Here is a 22414-nt window from a genome sequence, read left to right on the forward strand (position 1 = left end):
GTACGGCCATGAAGTGGACTGGGGAGGCTGCACAGCTGCTCTCCTTGCATGTGACATGAAGCATGTGCCCCTTAGGAGAAACAGGGACAGTCTCCTGCCCCCCTCCCCACAATTCACCAGCAAATCCTCTCCTGGATTAAGCAAGTTCACTTAAAGGTTGTCTGTTATCTGGCTTTATTTCCTACAGATTTCCCCTTTTTTTTCTGCGTCTGAGCCCTCTGCAATGTCTTTTTGGTGAACTTTTATAATCTGTCTTGGCTTCCCATTAAAGATTGATAAAGGCCCTACAGTGTGTTTGTGTGAAAATACAATGTGTTTGTCTCTGTGTGAGTGTGTGTCGGTTTGCAAATCTCAGTAGGCAAATGAGTGTAAACTATTTATTGTTCATCTTGTTTGAATGATCATCTACAGGCATTATGTGTAATAAAATTTACGCATTAAAATGCTTTCTGGAGAATGTAAAGTTCCATCCAGCCTTGCTTGAATAAACTTAAATCCCTGCACAGTCAAAATTGCCTGAAAAGATTTATGCACACTTATCTCTTCTGTGTGGAAAAGAAAGCAGAAAGAAAAATCTCAAAAAAGGAGATAATAATGGATATAATTTTATAACAACAGAATAATAAAGACCAGCTAAAATTTCTCACTCATCCATAGAGACTCATGACATTTTCATGGTTTGCAGACACAACAATTTCATAATCATGCAGCTGCCAAGACAGTAGTGGATTATAAACAACCCCACAACTCACAGTAAACCAGCTGTGAAATAGAAAAAATATTTGCAAAGGATTTCTTTAGTATAAAGCCAACTTGAATGTTAGCACAAAGAAATCAAGAATGCTTTTTCACATATTTAAAAATATCTTGGCTGATTCCATAACACTCACTTTTTTTAAAACTGAAAGGGCTTGCTATACTTACTTCTATGCAGCCCTATCAACCCCTGGTAATGTTACAATGAACACATTAGGACTTAGAGACTGCCAAAGTGACTCCAGTTACTGTAGAAAAGAAAGAAACTATATAACAGGGAAAAGTGCTATAACTTAAAAAAAGAACAGAACATGCTCAAGGAGCTTCCAAATACTTCCGTCTTAAATCTGTCACACAGCAAATCACAAAACCACTTTTAGAATTTTGCATGTTTTTCTCAAGGTTGTTCAAGTTGCTTCTCAAAGTACCCAGAAGGGATGAAGGGATGGGTCTGCAGGTTGTTAACTTTAAAGGCTGAGGTTAGTGAAAAGTCAGCTATCACCACCATTGAGCACTTCCCACTACACTTCCCTTCCTGCTGCCGGGAGGCTGGCAGGGTGAAACCTGGCTGCACCTGGCAGCTGCTCCCAACAGTGAGGGCAGAGAATAGTGCAGAGACCCTGGACAGGATGGGGACATCCTCTCATCCCTGTATCCCATCCACCAGCCAGCAGGAAGCATGGCCAGCAGTCACAGGAGTGAGAGAGAGCCCAAATCAAAAGGCACACAGACTGATAGGAAAAACAGAGTTAATAATGGCATGGGCAGTACTTGCTTCCCTGTATATTCTTTCTTGGTGTCCTGAGCTTGCTGTAGACACCTTGTCTAGGTAAAGAGCTAGGGCAGGCATATAAACACAGGTGATTCCATAGCTCCTTCGTACAAAAATCACATATCAGCACAACCCCAGGCTGACACTCAGGATGAGGGTAGGCCCAGAGGAATGGAAATTTGTAGGGAAGCTGGTGGGAGCTTGCTGGGAGCCCTGGCCAGCTGAGAAGCTGTGCTGGCCTCAGGGTGCTGTACAGAAATGCAGCTGCTACAGACCCTCCCTGACACCACACAGCTGCTGATCTGCCTGCGGCCACCAATGTACCCCAGCCAGGCTGGACATGCAATGTCCTTGCCACTGCTGACAGCTTCTGCCATGAAAGCTGTCTTTTCAACCAGCTGAGACAAAGCAACATCATTTCCCCACAAGCTATGTCTCCAAAGAAGCTGTGCATGTTTCCTTAGCCTGCCTAACCAGACTGAAAAACATCTCCCTCTTTCTGAAAAACCACTGAAGTGGAGCAATTTTTCCAGGAAGGCCTGTGCTTGTCTAACCGAAACATGCATGAACACCACAGAAAATCTGGCATGCATCACAGCACTGTACTGCACCCCAGGCCATGCAGCACAGCGCCCTGCATAGGTGCTGTATCCCTTTCAGCTGCAGCACCTCCTCTTGTCCACTCTCATGCTCCTGTTCCTGCATCACATCTATGTGTGTCATCCAGTCCTTACATCTAACCAATGTGTATTGAGATTTTGGTTACATTTGTAGCAAAAAAGTTCCTCTTTGCATGTATTTTTTCCATGCATATATGTTGTATATAGCGGACAAAAAGCTGAGAAATGTGAGATTGCATGAGTACAATGCTAGGCTTGAGCTAAAAAAATCTGGCTTATTTTGTGTTAGAGCACAAATCAAGGGAGTTTGTGCCTTGTGCCATCACGTGCAGAATAAAAACACATGCAGAGTATTTGAGTGGTCCCAAAAAAGCTTTCAGTTTCTTTTGCCAGGCCATGCTTTGACCCACTTAGATGGTTGTGTAATCTCTGAAAAGGTTCCCTATAGCTCAAAATTATTTTATATAAAAGCCACTTGACAGCATCCAAAATATATTTTCTAAATTTCTATTACTCACTCATTCTAGACAGTGCAGTGAGAAATGAGCAAACTTTACAACAGCCCTCTTTCAAACACCCACTGAAGTATTTAAAAGTACATCAGTTCTGTATACAAACCTTTTTCTATTAATAACCAATGAACATTATTACAGTATTATTATTTCCAGTAAACTGGAAGAGCAGAGCCTGTGCAAGCAGACTGCAGCAAAAGAGAGCAGTCTCCCAATTTAGTATTTAACTAGTAAGGCCACCTTGCTCCCACAGACAGGCTATCAAGTGACTGAGCACTAACCCATCAGGGCCATTTGAAAGCCCTTTGCTAGTCCCAGAACTGCTAGCCAGGTGTGTGACCCTGCTACAGCTTTCCAAGTGACCTCTATATTGTACTTGACCTTGGCCACTTTTCTTAACCTTTGTTAAGTTCTTCTCTGGGTAGACTGGAAAATCTTGGGAGCTTGAGAGTTTCACGCTGGGTTTCAGTCCTGCATGACATCACGGGAGCCCAAGGCCTGCTTGATCCTCCTAGTACCACCATAATTTCACCATAACTACAGAAGTAATTGTGCAGGTGAAGAGGGTGTTCATAAAGAGGTCTTATAAGTCTGAGAACTATCACAACTGCATCAAATCAATAATCAATACTGTTGCAATCTAGAGTCCTGATGGGTTGCAAATCTGATTCCCCTTGCAATGTGGTCATACTATGAGTCTTCTAAAGGATCAGTTTGCTTAGCCCAGTGTGTTTGGACTTCTCCTGAACCTGCTTTTGCCTATTGAGCTGCTTAACTTCAACCTCTGATGGTGAGTGCACTACATATAGCGAGATACCAGTTAAATGTTTGCGTTTTTGTTTGAGTTTCATCGGCACATGTTTAAATTGCCACTTCTGTTTAAGTACAACAATGCCAAACCACAGACTTGCATGCTCCATTACTCCATTACACTTGTCACCTTGCAAACCTGAAGTAAAACTCATAATCCTGGGTAAGATATCAATAGGAGTCCCAGGTATGCAGGGAATGCAGGAATAAATCTTTTGTGTCATAATTTACAGTTTCAGTGTTACAGACACCTCTTTTTCTGTTTGTTTATCATATCTGGGCCTCCAGCATACTTTGGCAGGGAAATGTAAAATATAGTAAATCAAAGACTTTGATGGACATGGACCTTTAATTATCCCAAACACAAGGAAGTGAAAACATGTTAAGCTTTTCATGTATTTTACTAGTGCAAATCTACTATCACAAAGGTTTTCAGCAAGGCTCTCAAAGCTTACCATTCATAGATGATTAGTCATGCTCTATACTGTTCTTTGATATTTGGAATGAGACTTCATTAATTTGCAGGCATTCTTAATGCACTGCATAAGGTCAGAGATTACTGGTTTCCCACAAATGAACTATTCTTCCTCCATGTAAAAGGATTTAATGGAAAGTAATATAAATGTTTCTACTTAAGAACTGCTCCTGCTGGTTCACAGAGCCAAGTGCTGATCCCAGACCACCACCTTCTGGAACTCTGCAGAATCACAGGACTGCCTTGGACACTCCTCTCTGCAGGAGTCTGAAAAGGACTGGAGACCAGGGGAGTGGTCAGAAGAAAAGTCATTCACTGCACACTTGTCCTGAAGATTGCCAGACAGCTGCTGGTAAGTGTCATTCAAACACTTGTTACCTGGTTAGGAGAACCTGTGATCTAACCTGGAAGAGACACTTTTTTTCCCCCTTATGTTATCTTGTAGAATAAACAATAACAGAATTTCTTTAAAATAAATATGAGGATTTGCACAGAAATGTCTCTTTACCAGTGTAACACCACAAAAGCATCATGCCTCATCTCCAGCACCCTGGTGTCACAGACAGTACAGACAGAGACCCATGTACCCAGGACAGACACACCAGACACGCCGTGACTCCCCTGACTCATCAGGTCTCCACACACATCCATCTCCTCCTCCACAGGCATATCTGGCTCAAGCACTCTGACAGGCTCATCAAACCAGCCCTACACCATGCCAGAGGCACTGAATGCAGCTTGGAATATCATGAGGAAGTTTTTGGAGGGCAACAAGAGAAAGCTAGAAGATGGTTAGGGTGACAAGCTCTGTGAGAGACTCCCCACTCCTTCTGAAGTGGGCACAACAATCAATCTCAGAAAAAAGATTTAATTTGGTTTACTAAATTGTAATCAGATTATCCTTTGGTTAAACAATACCCATAAACTAGTAACTGTTTAACTGTCCATAGAGAGGACTTTCAAGACTATTGGCTTGTTAATAAATTTGTTTCACAGGGTGCTACTGATATCCAATAAGTCACACCATAAGAGATGCCCTGACCCCATCAAAGTCAAGGGCAGAAAGTCATATTGACTTAGCAGAGGACATACGTGGCCTTAAAAAACAGGGAGTAAAGTAGAGTAGGTCCTCACTCTGTGACCACCTCTAAGGTAAGGCTGTGACTTTATTCTCCTTTCTCTAGTTACTGTTTATCTACCAACATTTCAAGGGAGGTTTTGTTCACTTAGAGCATCCTAGATCAGTTCCCACCAGTGAGCACAGCTGATTCCTTCTGCCTGTTTAGTGGTGTCTCTTCTCCACACCTCTGAGTTTGAAGCTAACCTTCCTTAGACAGAAGCAGATGAGGCTCAAAATCATATGAGGAGTTAGTATTGTACTTTAAACAGTACATAGCATTGTATTTTAAAAGCTTAACAACCAGATTATTACTAGTGGATTTCAAATAGAAACTGGAAACAAAGATTGACGGTATCCCTCTGTCAATTTTTGCTTCCATTCCCTGGATTGCATGCTTACCAAGCAATACTGAGGGCGTGAACACTCAGGCTTGTGACATACCCGTGAAGAAAGCAGGGAAGCAAAATTTACGGCTGGAGCTGCTGCCTCTGCAGTGCTGGCTGCTGGCAGAGCGCCTTACAGACGGGGGCACTGCTGCTCCAGGCGCTTTGCAAGGCGAGAGGCTCATCCTACCTCCAAAGCATTGGCTGCGTCAAATGGATGCAAAACTCTTGCCAGCGTCGTCCGCAGGGGTAAGAGAAGAGAATATCTCCAAGCTGAGTCTCTGCTCGTGATGGCAATGTGGCACAGAGTAGGAGCTGGCAGATGTAAGCACCCATAAGCTTTCAGCCTCTGCACTGTCTGTTTTCAGCCCTGCTCTGCATCCCAGTAAATAACACTTACTTGCACTTGAATATATATTATATATATATTTTTTTATATATATAGTTTATACTTGAATATATAGCACTTGAATATATGTTTCACACATTGTCTGTGGTTTCACCACAGCTTTTGCATTCACCTAATGAACAACAATTTGAAGGAGGAGAATCAGTTAATTCTACCCTACGTACAGCACAGTGCTGATGCAAATGTGGGCAAACAAACAGGCAAAAAGAATGCCTGTGCTTCTGATATTCCCTCATAATCAGTTTTCTGGACCACTAAAAACCTTTCCAAAAAACCAAACTACTTCTGACAGAATAAAAAGTCAGAATCACTTTGCTTAAATTAAAGAATAGTGTAAATTAACAATATCAAATATTTATCTGCTGCATATACTAGTGTCTAAGTCTTTTGTGACTTTGTTATCCCTAGCCAGAGCTGCTTTCATAGGCACTGCACACAAGAGGCCATGAGGAGTTTTGAGACATTTATTTCTTCTAAAGAAGCAATACAGCAAGTCAGTGACTCAAGCCTCCCAAACCTCTGCTTTTTTGGCAGCATCTGAGCTGTGATATATCTACCATAGTTGAGGAACAGAACTGTTCACCTGGTGCTCAGATCTACATGGGGAAAGCTGTTTTGCTAAAGTATTGGCCTCACTTCCCTTCTTATGGATGTAGAGAGGAGAAGATGCCAGCTCTCAAACACAGAAGACACTGTGGCAGCTGTGGAACCACTCTCAGAGGAGGTGCCTGGCTTTCATGTAGCTGAAGGCAAGCTAAGCCACAGGCAAAAGTGCTATAGGGAATATTGTGCCACACATGGGACACAGAAAGAGTCAGCTGCCAAGTGTTTCTCCCCCAAATTCCCTGAGTGTGCCTCACTCCCAGGCTAATGTACTGCAAGAGTGAGACTGAACCAGTAACCCACAAAGCCACCGCCTTCATCTCAGGAGCAGAATGAAGGGACAGGGACTCAGCAAATGGGCAGGTGAAACTATGAGTATGTCATTGACTGAATTGGGTAGAGAAGGGGGGGCGGATCCTGCAGCAGTACCCAGGGTCAGAAATCCTGTGTACACAGAGGACAAAGGGCCTCTTGTCACATGCAGAAAGCGAAGGTCACTTTTGTGGTCTTTCAAGATCACTAGGGGTGACAATTTGCAGGTCAAAATTCCTGACCAGAGACATGTCCCAGCACCTCCTCCATGAAGTCAGCAGCTGTGGCAGCTGTTTGAACAGAGTCAGTGTATTAGACTAGCCCAGACTGGACTTTACCTGCTGGTGCCACCCCTGGAGCCACCATCCCACCAAGGAAATGCCAGTTAGGAGCTGACCATCTGCATGAGCAATATTCTGCTCCCAGATTGCTTAGACAGCACCTGTCATATGGTGGGGTGGGTCCCTCCTCAATATAACAAAGTTGGCCTGAGACAAGGCAAACCACAAAACAATCAGCAGCAGAGAAAAGAGAAACAGCCTGTCTCTGAATTCTCTGTCCTACCACATGCCACTTCACAGTTAATAAGATCAGCAGATCACACTGAAACATTCTGGAGAGTTTCAGCTCTAGTGTTTCATTTCAAGCTGTTGAGTCTGTGTAGCTTCCTGGATCATGTGATCCTTTCCCAAACACATAGTCTGAATTTATGCTCAGAAGGAGGTGCTCAGGACGTAAACAAGCTCCAGACATACCTCATGTTGTATCCACATATAGGACATGTCTCTAGGATGTGCTGTGCTAATAGGAACTGGTCAAAACCCCAGTCATTGCTGGTAAACTAGTGTTCGAGATAAATTCCAAGTCAGTACATTTATTACTCTTTGTTTCACAGAAATAACGTAGCAAAAAGCAAAGCTTATCAGGGTCCCCTCCCCTTAAAGTACAGGGTCTGAGTTCTCAAATTAGGAAGGCAGAGGCCTGATCAAAAACAAAGTGTGAAGACAGTTTGGCAGATACTGGGCTTGAAGTTGTGGACCCTGGGTCTGACATCCCTTATTTCCACGGTATAATCTAAGCCAGCCCCATGCAGCCCACTGTGGGATGCAGGAGAGAATTGAAGGAGTAAAAGTGAATTAATTAATGGGTTGAGTGAGAGACAGTGTAGTAAGGAAAGCAAAAGCTACATTCACAAGCAAAGTAAATCAAAGGATTTATTCATCCCTTTCCACGGGCAGATAGGTGTGTTCAGCCATCCCCAGACGGCAGGGCTCAAACACACACAACTGTGACTTGGGAAGACAAACGCCATCATTCTGAACATCCCCTCCTTCCTCCTGCAGCTTATTTATAGCTGAGCATGCCACCCTATGGCAGGGACACCCCTGTAGTCACTGGTGGGCAGCTGCCCTGGTGTGTCCCCTCCCGACTCCCTGTGACCCGTCCCAGCCTCCTGGCTGGTGGGACACAGTGAGGAGCAGAAAAGGCCTTGACACTGTGTGAGCACTGCTCACGGAGAGCTAAAACACCTCTGTGTTACCAACACTGCTCCCAGCAAATCCACACCTCTGCCCCATGCCACTGCTTTGAAGAAAATGAATTTTACCCCATCTCAAACCAGCCCAGCTGTGCACCGTGTATCTACGGCTGCACTGTGCTAACACACAGTGTTGTAGCTAACGCTGTCCGCTTCAGCCGCAGCAGTTTGCAGTTATAATCCCTTCACTGTCCCTTAACTAAATGTAACTGAGTGGTCCCAAACTGAGGTAGGACGGCCCTGTGAGCTGTGCTCTCTGCGGCGGTGCTCACTCAGGTGGTGCCTGAAGGCACCGCCGGCCTGGCCACGCTCAGGCCCAGGCGGGGCGGGCAGCGTGGCCGCAGGACCCCGGTGTGCCCCTGAGGGCCCCCGGGTGCCCCGGTGTGCCCCGGTGGGCCGCGGGGCCCGGCGGGGACGGGCGAGCGGCGGGCCCGCTGGCTCTGCACATGCTCCGTGTGCCAGCCCGGGCAGCTCGCACTGCCCTCGCTGGGCTGCGAGAGCTGCGGCATCGCCGAGCTGCTCGCCGGCTCTTGCACTCGCTGAAGACATGGCATTTTTCAGGCTCTCAGATAGGCTTCCAGGGGCATCTTTTTAAGACAGTCCATAACAGAATATAGTGTTTCCATCAGGCTCTTGCCTTGGCAACAACCTGCAGCCGTAAAGCAAGTTTAATTCTCTGAGAGGAAGACTGGTGACAGCTATCATTTCACTGTGTACTGTAATATATGAGATTCTACCCTGAGAACCCTGGAGGTGGCATTTGTCTGGTCTGGTTGTAAATAATGAGATAGATCACAATGGATTTCAGTTCCTCATCCGTGTTTGACCAGCACAAAGGTAAGTCACGTGCTACTAATTTCAAAATCCTCTGGTCCTCCAATGCGTCCCATGCAAATGTACTAAGATTACTTGACAGAATCAATGACATTAATTTTGGGGAAAGATTAAGTTTATTTTGGTTTCACGTAAAGGAATTTCTTCCATCAGGTTTAGACTGATATTTCAGTCTATTGCTACAGTGATTTTAAAAAATTAATTTTCAGCAGAACAGCAACAGCATCTGGCTACTCTTATGGTTAGCACTGAGAGATGTATGTATATATATTTTTTTCCTTATATTGTATATTGGTCTTTTTGTTGTTATAGATATTTAAAACAGTTGCAGTACTAGCAAACAGCTGTTTTAAATGGAGTAAAAAAAGTAAAAACAGCTGTTTTTTGTAAGTCTACACTAAAAGGACTAGAAGCTGACAAGTTAAATACTTTGTTTTAGGAAATTTATCTGTATAGGTGAGTATGGCCATAATTGCAAATTTAAGATATCACTAAAATTTGAAACGTAAAGATTTTCTACATTGTAAGGTTGCTATGGAAATACAAATGTCTCTTTCTTGTCTATTTTGAAGTTAAATGTTAAATTTCATAATAGTCTTTATTTACTAATACAAGCTTTTATGTCTTATGGCTTAATACACTACAAGTGTAGCAATATTCCTTTTCTGTTCCCAAAGCAGGACACTCATTGCTTGGTTGCCTGTTGCAACAAATTTCTAAGTTGGCTTACCAAACAGTATGTGTGCAGTGGCCACGGTTTCCAGTGCAGTTTCCAGAGCAGACCTGCAAAGTATCTGAGCTGACATGGCCACGCAGGTCCCACAACAAAGGGGCAGTGGAACAAAAATGAAAGCAGGAGGAAGACAAGGCACTGACTTTTGGGAAGCTGAGTGCTACAGGTTGTACTTCTGTGCTAGCCTATACTTCTTTGGTGAACCCAAAGTGAATACAGCCCATATAAAGCAGTGGGTTTATGGCTGCCCTTCAGCCACAGTAACACTCAAAGCCTGAGCACATCTTGGGAGGACTGGTCTACATCAGCCCAGCTGGGACCCCCATGTAGTAGGGGACAAGTGGGAAGTCAAACTGAGTGTCAAGAGAGAAAAATCTACACCCAACAGGTACAGAGGAGAAAGGGAAGTGCAGTGGTAAAAGGGGTATCTGTACTGCAGGAAAAGAGACAGGTATTCCTAAATCATGGTGAATGACCTAAGGAGCATTTTTCCCAACAGGACAGAGGTGTGGGGCTGACTGAGCTTCTGCAGCTCCAAATAGCCATTCCAACCTCTGCTTCTGCAGCACTATGAATGTCCTCTGTGCCACAAGCCAGCCCAGCAGGGCTCAGAGTGGGGAGGCAGAGATAAAATCCTGTATGCTCAGTGACATCGGGATGGCTTCCTGGGAGCCAGTGGAAGTGGTACCAAGAATGAGGCTGGAATATCACCAAGGCTGGGGAAGGCAAAGCTAAATCTCTGGATGGTTTAGGGGGCAGAAAGCAGTGCAGGAGACCTCAGACCCAAATCAGTTTATTCAAATAGAAGGGATAGTGTTGGGAGGCAACATTTACCTATGTCTCCCCTTGCTCCTAATCTGCACCCCCTCCTGCTGCCAGGCCACTCTCCACACTGACCCATCCTAATTTCTGTCCAGCATCACCTGCAGCCTGTGTCACTCTCCACCTACATCAACTCCCCTGCCAGAAGGTCCCTTCACTATACATTCATCAGCTCTGCTGCACCAGCGCTGCAGGAATGCTTGCTCATTAGGTGCTTTGTGATTTACTGCGTGCCTTCCCTGGTAGCTGCGTGGGAGGTGGATGGGAAGCAGGAGTACAAAACACACAGTAATGGGATACTGAGCTCATTGGTTACTATGCAAAGAATACTCTATTCAAAACTTACAGTGTATAGTGGATTTTGCCAAAATACCATCTTATTGTGTTGGCACATTATTGATTTAAGGAGGTATCATTTTTTAAACAAGGAGAAGGGAAATAAATGTCTTTCATCACAGCAATTTATAACAATGGAAGAATACAAACTATCTTTCAAACACACTAAATTTCTCTCTTGGTCCAAAAAAATAATTCAGCTCTCCACACAAACCCTTTTTTCTCCCTTCTGCACATCAGAAGATTCTCCCAACTATAAATAAAAATAAATCCCCAGCATTCCAAATTTGAAAATCATACTGTCTATTTACAATTCTTTTGTGCAATAATATCTAATAGTACTTACAATAGTAACAGGAATGTGGGACTTACAGAAGGCAAACAGCACCAGAAACCCCTTCCCTCCTAATACTGCATGGTGCCATTTAAATAAATGTCTGCTTTTCCTGTTTTCAAATGTTTACTAAATAAACAGAGAAGCCAGACTGCAGACTGGTGCACTGCCAGGCACACACAGGAATTATTACTTTGTTGAGTGTTCAATAAAAATCCAGTAGTAGAGCGTAAGCTACACTTTTCAAAAATGGCCCCTCCCACTGACCCTGTGATTTTCTATGCCTGTCCTGACAGCCAGGTGTAGGAAATCACGTATGGCCTTTGGCTAGTGGTGGAGACAAGAGGTATTATGAGAGGGAGGGTAGTAAATTACACAAATGCATAAATAGTTCTTTTTCACAATGAACATGAATTATCCTATTATTCTGTCTTCAGTTTTTAATATCTTATGGTTTAGCAAGTCCAAAATCAATCATTGCCATGTACATGTACATGAGCACGTACACCAAGCTGCAGCAAATTTATATAGAACTTAAAAATCCAGTGCCCTAGAAAGCATGCACTTACGTACATCTAATGTGCACTTTATAATACAACAAATCAGAGATTACAGAACAACAAATCAGAGATCACAAATCATGTAAAACATGCATTCTTCATAGTACATCAGAGGAGGTTTAAGGAGGAGGATTAAGGTAATGAGAAGCACAATGTCACTGCTCTGAATCCTGTAATAATTCTCTTTTTATATACTCCCTTTTTTGACCAAAAGAGAACTACTTAGCATTGAAGAAATTATACATTCTTAAAACGCTGCAGGTTATTTCCGATGATTGGTGTTTAACTTTGATTGTTTCTGAGGATTTTAGCACCACCCTGTGTCATTTAATCTTTTCTTCCAGACCCTTCTACACCACTACAGTCAGCATGCAGTTTCTCCCCTGCCTTTCTCTATACACAAGCGCTTAAATGGATCTTCTGCCTTTCTGAATCTGACTGAGCTTCCTTTCGCCAGTATCACAACAATACTCTAAAATATAAAATGTATTTAAAATGGGAACTTAGTGGCATTTCTTGAAATGCAACATAGTAATGGAGTAACTCTAACACATTAGAAGGTGAAGAGTCAGGCATTTGCTTGATCACAATCCCTTTCTGCCACATGGTCCTTGTGACCCAGCCCCAGCAAGGCCTCCTGCAGGGTAAACTCACAGAAGGCAGGACATAAGCACTCAGTACTTTCACTGGTACCCTCTGCAAAATGCCCACCTTCTGAACCATTCCTCTTCTGCCCAAGAAGACGTCTTCAAAAATAAATGTCCTACTAGTTATGTGCCCATACTTCTCCGTTCCTTGACAGGGTAAACTGGAGGAAGATGAAGTGGTCATGTTGTTCATCTGGAGCCAAGTGCATCCAGCACAAATAACATCCAGGCTCTCCCAGCATTTTCTGCTCTCTGTCATGTGAAGCATCAGAAGACAATTTATCAGAAGACCATTTCTCTATCTTCTTTCTCATTCCCCATCCACAATCACACAGGTCAAGACACCCCACTTGAAGTTGTATCACCCTACAGAAATGGAATTCATGGCAGTCATCGTTGTTCAGATCCCAACATGAGCACTCACCCATTCCTCCTGGCGCAGGCTCCCAGTTGGGGGACAGCCTGCTCCATCTGCCTCTCCCTGCTCTGGCAGATAGGACTTGTGGGCAAGGAAGAGTAAATCTTTGTGGCTTCATGCCACCATCCTTTAACAGGAATGGAGCCCATGTTCTGCAAGAAGAGGCAGGGGCAAAGCTTCATTCATTTTTCCATCCATCCATCCATCCATCCATCCATCCATCCATCCATCCATCCATCCATCCATCCATCCATCCATCCATCCATCCATCCATCCATCCATCCATCCATCCATCCATCCATCCATCCATCCATCCATCCATCCATCCATCCATCCATCCATCCATCCATCCATCCATCCATCCATCCATCCATCCATCCATCCATCCATCCATCCATCCATCCATCCATCCATCCATCCATCCATCCATCCATCCATCCATCCATCCATCCATCCATCCATCCATCCATCCATCCATCCACCCATGCACCGTTTTACTTCACCTCCTTATACAAAAGGATAGTTTCTCTGGGGAAAGCAGACTGAGCCCAGCAGAAGCAAAGGGGAAGTGTCTTGGTTTTACCTGGAGGAAAAAGGGCAGAGATGTTCAGAGACCCACATGAAGGAGTGCACCCTTGTCCTCATCTTCCTGCCATAGTGCCCTCCAGGTAAGCTACTGCTCTGCTCAGGAGATAGAGATTTCCCTTTGGTGGCTAGATTTCACTGCTCCTGACTCACAAGAGGAACATTTAACAGTACCTACAAGGCAAAAAAAGAGTACAAAATTTACATGTGTAATGCATGAAAGGAGGTGAGGGCCCCTTTGATTCACTGTCTGCTTCACTATATCTAGCAGTTTCTTTCCCAGTGCCATCAGCGTCTTCGCTGTACCACACCCACACAGCACCTGCACAGCTGTATACAACAGCAGCCATGTGAGGAGCCATGCTCAGGGCTGGCACCCTCTGTGAGCCTCCAGAGACTGGAGGACAAGAGGAGCAACACAAGCTGTCAACCACTCAGACCTTGTCATTAACATGTTTTTGCTGAGTGTACCAATTGTGGGAGGCATCTTCAGGTCTGACGTAATAAGGAAATATTACTAATTGAGCCAGTGGTGAAGTCACTTCTTTTTCTTCCCGTACTAGTCACTGATGATGACTCTCTGGCAGCAATGACTCCTCATCTCTCTGGATTTCCTAGGCCCACAGGACAAACCTTCTGAGCCAAATGAACAGTTGCCTCAGCAACAGACCCCTCAACAGTATAAAAATCAAGTTAACATTTTTATTCACAAACTTTAACAAGTGTATAATTTAAAATACCAGTTAGAGAAAGAAAATAAATCAGATTCTCTTTAGCTGAAGAGAAATTGGGAAGGAATCTGGCAAAGGCAGATTAAAGTCAGCTTGTTAATTTTCCCAGTCCCACAAACAGAGTTCCAGTTTTGACAGACTAACCCATTCCAGGGTAAGAGCAGATTGTGTTTCCATGGCAGCCAAATTTTGAAGTCCAGAGTACTGATTGCACCCAGTGAGAGAAGATCACATGCAGAATTAGGCTAGGCTGTGAAGTCCAGCATAGAGCTCATGTAAGTTCCTCTGAGACAACATCTAATCACAACATGAATAGAGTGGCTAATACTTTACAACCTTATTTATAGATCTTTTATCATTCAAAAAATATAGTCATGCTATCTCCAGAAGTTTGTCAGGACAGGTAAGTCACCAGTCACTTAATCTCTTTTTCCTTTGATCAACTCTGTAGTGTGATTTAGGCATTTTCTCCAGCTACCAAGGTAGTGGAGTGGCTGGACAAGTGATATGTTTTATAGCTCTGACCCTGTCCTGGTTTAGCCTGGAACAGAGTTGATTTTCTTCTTACTAGCCAATACAGTGCTGTATTTTGCATTTAGTATGAGACTAATGTTGAAAACACAGTGCTATTTTAGTTGTTCGTAGTTAGTGCTCACCCTAAATCCAGGACATTTTAGTGTCCTGTGCTCTGCATTGCTCAGGTGCCCCAGAGGCTGGGGGAGCATGGCCAGGAGAGCTGACCTGACCTAGCCAAAGGGATGTTCCATACACAGACCAACATGGCCGGGATGTGACCTGGGGGGAGCTGCAGCATGACAGGCTGGGTATCAGTCAGCAGGTGGCGAGCAACTGTATTGTGCATCACTTGCCTTTCTTGGGTTTTATTCATCTGTTTCTCTCCTTTTATTACAATTATTAATGATGTTGTTGTTCAGGTGGTGGTGGTGATGATGATGGTGATGATCTGTTATTTCAATTATTGAACTCTTCTTACCTTAACCCAACAACTTTACCATTTTCTGATTCTCCTGACCTCACACGGGTCAGGACAGTGACTGAGCATTGCAGGCATCTGGTGTTAAACTCCAACAGACCCTCAGCCATTGTGAGCAGTACAGCTCCCTGCAGCTGTACTTATTTTTGAATTAATAGGGATGAGAAACATAAGACTCTTTCTAACCAACAATAAATACCTAGAACATTTTACCATTACATAGATTTAACCCTGCACCCAAAAAATCTACTCTTTTGACTCCTAGAGTTAAGAGGTTAATAGTCCACTTGAAGCCAAAGGAGATGCATGTATGTAGAGCATGACATGACAAGTCTGAAAGGAAGTGAAAAGGAAAGAAGCTAAAAGAATCTTATTTCTTTCAAAAGAAAAGTCTGAGGAATGTTCCAGAACAGGTCCTGCAAGGCATCTGCTTTAAATAATAACTCACACCATAGCTGCCAAACAAAATAAACCTCTCCTGGGTTCCAAGCAATAGTCCACTTTTCCTTTTTGCAGGAATTATCAACACAAACCATTGCTGCCAGAAGTTTGCTCTCCCTAGAAGAGAATTCCCTTGGACATTACAGGGAAGTGAAAAGCCTCAGTCTTCTGACTGGTACAAGGATAATACTGAAATTGAAAACACCTGAGTCCTGATTTCATCCTATCTCATAAAAGTGCAGCCAGAAATATTACGAGCTAGTTCAGTTATTACATTTTTTTTCAAGTCATGTTACATTAGCATCATTTTTTACAAGAAGTGGAAACTTTCCAGAATTTTTCTTAAGTCCTTTTGGTGTCTATGTTTGAAAGTTTTTGGAAGAAGTTATGATGATAAGCAATTTTCAGATGACTAACAAAAACCACAGTGCTGTTTAGATACACTTTGTTCCAGCCCAAGTTACACAGTCATTCAAACTCAGTGAGACAAGTGTCATTATTTTTCCTGTTTATCATTTTGCTTGCTCTCTGTTTGCTCATGGATGTGCTCCTTGTCTGCAGCTGATGCAGCAGAAGAATTGGACTTGGCTGTGGTTTACCAAGCAGCAGCTAATGGCGATGTGGACACCCTGACTGCAGTGATCCGAGAGGATCCTTCCATCCTGGAGTCTTGTGACAGAGAGGGTAAATGAAGGCCCAGCTTGTTCTCAGGAGATCTGTTGCTTCAGCTTGCAAATTAAACTTTCCATTTTTTTTTATTCTGATTTTTTAGTTCAGAAAATTATATTTAGTAGCAGAATATGGGAAATTTGAGTTATTCCTTGGAACATCCAGTGGAAATGCACAGATTGGATAATTTCTTCCCCCTGTAATTGTAAGATATTTTTATATGATTACAAATAAGCTGTTTGGCTATAATTAGACAGTACTTTACCATTTATTTAGTTTATCTTATTTAGGGGTATGCTGAGAAACTGCTGACATTTCAGGGGAGGAAAAAGAATATTTTTACTAATGCCAAATGACATACATTCTGGACATCTCTAAAGCAGAGGTTAGAGTATGTGTACAGTCACAGTTTGAATGGTTTGGTCAAATAATTTATTTGCCAAAGGATACAATGTGCAATTATCTAAATGATCCGTTTTATCTGTCAGACTGCGCTCACTTTGTGTTCAAGTTACTATTTAATGTTATTGCAAATTATTGTACATTGGCTGGGTTGTATATGCATCTATTTCCAAAGTGAGTAAGAACCACAGACCTCTGGAAGCTGTTCTCAAGGATAGCTTTTTTTTTTGTCAGAAGTATTTTTTTAATTGCAGTTTCTTTTAAGGGGTCCATATGAACACTGTCTTTTCTAATCTTTAATAGCTTTTACCAAGCTACCAATTTTTCATATATTTTAAACCAGGCATTCTAACTGATATCTTTAAAAAATCTACTGGTTAGTTGAGAAAATTTACTCAAGACAAAATGGTCCCTGTCCACTCATTAATGGGAAAAATACTAGGTATGAATGGTGGGTGGAGTAGGAGGAGATGGAATGGCCAGGAGTACTTCAGCTCTGGAACTAACTTGTCTCCTAGGTTGTCCATGCAAATGTAACTAAAGAGCAGTATTTCAGCACAAAACATACAGCTCATATCCTGCACATTTTTTTAGGCTCCCCATGACCTCAGGTTGAGTAGCACATTTCTTCAGCAATCTCATTGAGTCCAGTAAGAATAATTATTCTTCAACTGTAGATGAAGTTTCTAGCAGTTTTATAGTTTCTAATACTCATGTTTATTCCCAGCCTAGTAATTTTAAAATGCTTTGTCAGATTCTGCAGGAAAATCTCTTGCTGTTTTTCAACGGTTAACAGAATGGAAGGAAGTGGGAGCAATTAAATGGTACAATACTTCATGAGGAAATTAGGTAGAGTATTAGGTTTAAATGGAGATTTCAGGGGTTTTTCAAAACAGAAAATTTTTGCAGAACACGAAAAAAGTTCTTATAAAACTAGGAAATAAAATATCCTAGAGCAAATCCAGACTTCAAATTAAATTGTTCTCTGCATAAAGGGCCAAATCACACTTTTATACATTTGTGAGGGAAACAGCTTGATTTTGTAAGTCTTTTGAATATACAGACATAATGAAGCTGCAGCTTGAGAAAGTTAGACAAGCACCATCTGGTTACTAGTCATTCAGGAGGATATCAGCCTCCAAAATGGTGTACAAAGCCATAAGTTTATTTTGAGAATTTATCAACAGAAAAGCACTTTTCCTTCCAGAAGCGGAATTAATGAGGCAAAGCTTTTGCTAATATAGTCATGCTCTTTTTTTAATTAGTGGTCAGTGACTGTCATAGAAGTTACTTCCTGACTAAAACAAGCTGAGTACAACTATTGGACAGTTGTCTGAGAAAGGATTTTTTAGCTTGCCAGTGTTAAGATTAGAAAATAAGAAACTATATCTTATAGACATGACACAACAAATGGTAAAATAAATTTGGCTTTCTTCCCCAGGTTGCACACCTTTGATGCATGCTGTTTCAGGACGCCAGGTTGACACAGTGAAGCTTCTGTTGAAGATGGGAGCTAATATTAATACTCAAGATGCTTGTGGACGTACCAGTTTGTCTCTGGCAACTTATTTGGTACCAAGACTTGGGAGACAAGGATGGAGTGAAGGGAGTAAATGTGCAGACCAAATAAGATTTCTACTTATACTGCAGGAAGAAAAAGAAAAGCACAAAACATTTGTTCTAGACCACAGTGGAATTGGTTTTGAAACTTTACTACAATGCAAAGCTGAGCAATGATTATTACAAGAGGATCAGGACTTCTGTCAGACACTCCTGTCAGAGTCTCCTTTCTCTTTTGGCTTATAAAATCAGTGCCTGATATGAGGATCTCACAAGAAAATTGGGTTTTTTGTACACTGATAGTCCTCTCTTGTTCTTATTAGGCAGATTGACTTCTCCCCCTTGCATAGCCAGCATTAGATATTTATGCTCTAGTGGGGGCTTTTCTAACTCAAACTCTGATGATCAGCGGGCAAATGCTACTGCACACCTCATTAACCAGGGTGTTGCTTCTTTTCACTGTGGTGCTGGACTTTGGATGGCCAGGTTGAGGGCTGAAGTTCTAGGTGCTGCAGGTGCTGTACTTGCTCAGATCATAAACAATCCAGTCCCCTGATGTTCAACCTACATGCAAGTTACAGGAGGGGCAGACATCCCACTGAGACATTTGGGAAAAGAATAGGTACTTCCAAATCTGTCTGAAGCAACTACTCCTTGCAGGAGGGAATTCAGGTTTCAGAGAGAAAGTCAGGACAGAGTTAGCTGAGCAAACTGGGCTTCCATTATTAACTGGACAGAAAGGAAGAAGGAGTGTGCAGCTATGGCTGCACCGTATGAGTTAAGCTGGATGAATGCCAGCTCATTTAAACAGACACTGTGGCAGCCTAATTAAATGACATCCCTTGCACGGAGTTTCTTCCTGAAAATTCAGGACAAAAACAATGTTCCTGCTTAGCTATGCAATATTCAGCCAGAAAATAAGTGTAGAAAATAGCAAAACAGTCTCATCCCGTTCAAGGGGCATGCCCCACTTACTTGACAACAAACATTTCCTCTGCAAGATATTTTAAAAAAATCCCATAATAAGTGTCACGCTTCTTTTTTCCTTCCTCTTTTCCCGGAGGGGAAAAAATATTCTTTGGAAAAAAAACAAATTACTGGAAAAGATTTAAACCACCCAGGCTTCTAAGTTTCCATTTCTTTTTCTGTGAGGGATAAAATGAGAGGTCCAGAGAGAATTCTGCTGTGATGTCTGTCCAGACAAATGAATTCAAGAGAGTTGCACAGTCAAGACTGCGTGTGGCATTTGGTGGTCTTGTACTTCTACCAAGAGCTCCAGCAGGGATGTTCTGAGTCTACTGTTCCACACATTTTCCCCAGAAATGCTCATAATGCCAATCCAAAATAGCTCATATGAGAGAGAATGGCCTTTGTCAATTGTCTTCTGAAGTTTTAACAAAACACTTAAACTCATGCTTGGTTTTCTTCAGACTTTAGTATATGCTGAAAAATTTATGCAGTCACAACCAGACTGTTTACTTGCTTTTATGCTGAGGTGATCAGTAGAAGGTTTTAGTCCAAGAACTGATTCATGCAATCTGTTTTGGTGCTATTTTCAGTCTAACACTGCCACTGGTACAAACTTCTGCAACAACATTTAGAAGACCACACTCTAAGGCTTTTTACCATTGATTTGCCATCTTTGCTAAAATCTCAAAAACAAAATCAGATTGGGTGCTCGTGTTCTTGGTTTAATCTAGCATGACTGAATTCACATGCAAGAATATGTGTAGCATCTGCTAGTGATACAGGAATTAGCATGTTTTTAATCACTGTTAGTGTTTGCCACAGATGCAGGGGGAAAACAAACAAACAAACAGACCAAAAAAACAAACAAATAAAAAATAAGTGCAAAGTAAACACCTCATCAAAGAAATTAACAACTGAGGTAGTTTGAGACCCAGACTCCAAAGGGGAGCTACTCTCAGTGCTGAGAAGCCTCTACTGAGGAAAAAAAATTCCAGTTTCTCTGCCGACAGAAATGGCTATAGTCACATGTGAATGCCAGCACCAACAAGAAAAGATCTGGCCTTATACTTTTCACTTTCCTCTTTGATATGCTCCAATTTCTTTTTTAGGGCTGGCTGGAAGGCTGTGTCAGCCTGCTCAGGAATGGTGCTAAGCAGAACATACCTGACAAGAACGGGAGGTTGCCCCTCCACGCTGCCACCGCAGAGCCTGACGTGAGGTATGTGCCTGGCTCCCCAAGGAGAGCCCACAGCAGGAATAATAGTTGTGACAGCTACACTTGTGACCTGTGTCTTTGTTTAGTGGTTACCGTGAAGCGGGTAGAGAGGAGGAAAAACATTGTGTAATATTTGTGTACCAGGGATCAATGGCTGGGGAAAAGAGAGGAGCCTGTTTTAAAATCCCAATAGCTAGAGGAGGGAAAATAATTAGAAGAGAGATTGAAACCCTACGTTTCCCCTGCACAGCTACCTTTCTGTCCTACCACATGAAATAATACAAGACTCCTTCTCTGGACTTCTCCTATGAGTAGCATTGCAAATGTGAGAAAAGTTTTCCACAAGATAACCTCTCTGAAAATCCCCAACCCTAAAGAGGAAGTTAAGGACTGGTGGTCTGGCTCATTTTTAACTACTTTTACCGAAGGTAGAGTAACAGCTACAGAGTGTCTTCACAGAACACTTAAGATTCTCTTTTTCTGATTCCAGCCTGTGCCAATAGGACGGTTTAATAAATTTTGATTTGTATATCTGAATAAATTCACTCAAAAAACTCCCCCAAGTAAATCATGCCTGAAGGTATAGAAAGACATTAGAAACAAGTAAAACATTCAGTACATGCAATATGTTTATGTGACTAAACCACTGAGTCCATGATTTTGTTGCTGCAACCATATCAGACCAGGCTAGACATGTGTCCATTTCTGCTGGTCTTGTTCTCCAGCCTCTTTTAACAGCTTTATTAATTTTCCACATTGTCATTGCTTTTCATGCATCACTTGGAAAGAATAATTTGAGGTTTCTGCAGAAAAATGGTCCCTATCATTAAACAAAGACAACACAAGAAAGAAGACAATGTTTGTACAGCACCACACATGTTGCTGCTTGAAAGGGAACACTGATCTCCTCTCCCAGGCGCACACTGGGTCCCCTGAATGTTTTTCACATTCTCCAAGGATAGAGACATACCCTTCTTTGCTCTGCACAGTTTTCCTTTTCCTCTGTCTTCCCACTGGGTTTGCTCCATGCCCAGACAGAGGAGCACAGACCTGGAGCACAGAGCAGAGGTTTTTCCATCATGGTCATTATCAGTCCCTTGTCATCCTACGTCATTGCCAAAAGAGAATATGCAATGGCCAGTTGTGAAAAGCTTTTGCAGCTAAATTTGAAAGGTAGCAGTCCACTGCTACAATCTCACATGCTGGAGCATGGAAAGACAGAGACAGTTCATGTATTGATTTGATAATTGATTTACGTGCTCCAGTGCATTTCACAGAGCCTAACAGGCCAGGTGGAAAGAGTTTTCATTCCTGATCTATGCCTTTAAGACTAGATAGCAGAGAAACCTCAGCTGCTTGGTTGGATATCTGCATATTTAACTGTACCACTTATGTTGCCATAATAGTCTAATGGTGTAACTGAGTCGAAGTTTGTTCATGATAAACAAATAATTAGATTTCTTTCACATACAGTGGTGTCATTGATCATATCAGGAGTTGAACCACAGAGCCTGTATCAGATTATAAAACTATGTGATAAATGGTTTTACAAGCATACTATGGTTATCTCACTTTGATTTTCCTCTCTAGTTGATATTTCCAAGACCTGTTTTCAAACACAGAATTTCTGAGATTCTGAGTCATTTTGCTAAATGACAACAGAATCTTTCTTCACTTTTACAAACTTCTACCCAACCAATCACAACAATCATAGTGTCATCCTTTTCAGATTTCCTACAGCATGACTCCATTTAGAAACAGAGGTGTGACCACCTCTTTTCTACAAGAATTTGTATCCATATGCAAATGGATTTGAAGTCAAAGCAAAATTCCTATGCTGGGATCTACCCAGTC

The 22414-nt window shown here is 42.4% G+C and overlaps 1 protein-coding gene and 1 long non-coding RNA gene across 3 annotated transcripts in view; one reads left to right on the forward strand and one right to left on the reverse strand.

Annotated features, from left to right (window-relative positions):
• The window catches only part of LOC127061072 (uncharacterized), a 56486-nt gene that overhangs the window by 23392 nt on the left and 10680 nt on the right, over nt 1-22414 (reverse strand). The window contains exons 2-3 of one of the 2 annotated variants that reach the window (XR_007780504.1): nt 13577-13752; nt 12640-12827 (exon numbers count right to left, since the gene is read on the reverse strand). This is a non-coding gene — a long non-coding RNA (uncharacterized LOC127061072). Of the gene's footprint in view, nt 1-8819; nt 12828-13576; nt 13753-22414 lie in introns of those variants that run through there. The other variant, XR_007780503.1, reaches the window with a different exon arrangement.
• The window catches only part of ANKRD55 (ankyrin repeat domain 55), a 42977-nt gene continuing 34043 nt past the window's right edge, over nt 13481-22414 (forward strand). Inside the window, 4 exon segments of the mRNA XM_050987250.1 lie at nt 13481-13661; nt 16306-16428; nt 18257-18387; nt 20454-20563. Of these exon segments, the coding sequence (XP_050843207.1) occupies nt 13613-13661; nt 16306-16428; nt 18257-18387; nt 20454-20563 (413 nt within the window). The 5' untranslated portion in view covers nt 13481-13612.

Source organism: Serinus canaria, chromosome Z (assembly GCF_022539315.1).
Source record: "Serinus canaria isolate serCan28SL12 chromosome Z, serCan2020, whole genome shotgun sequence".
NCBI classification, from domain to species: domain Eukaryota; kingdom Metazoa; phylum Chordata; class Aves; order Passeriformes; family Fringillidae; genus Serinus; species Serinus canaria.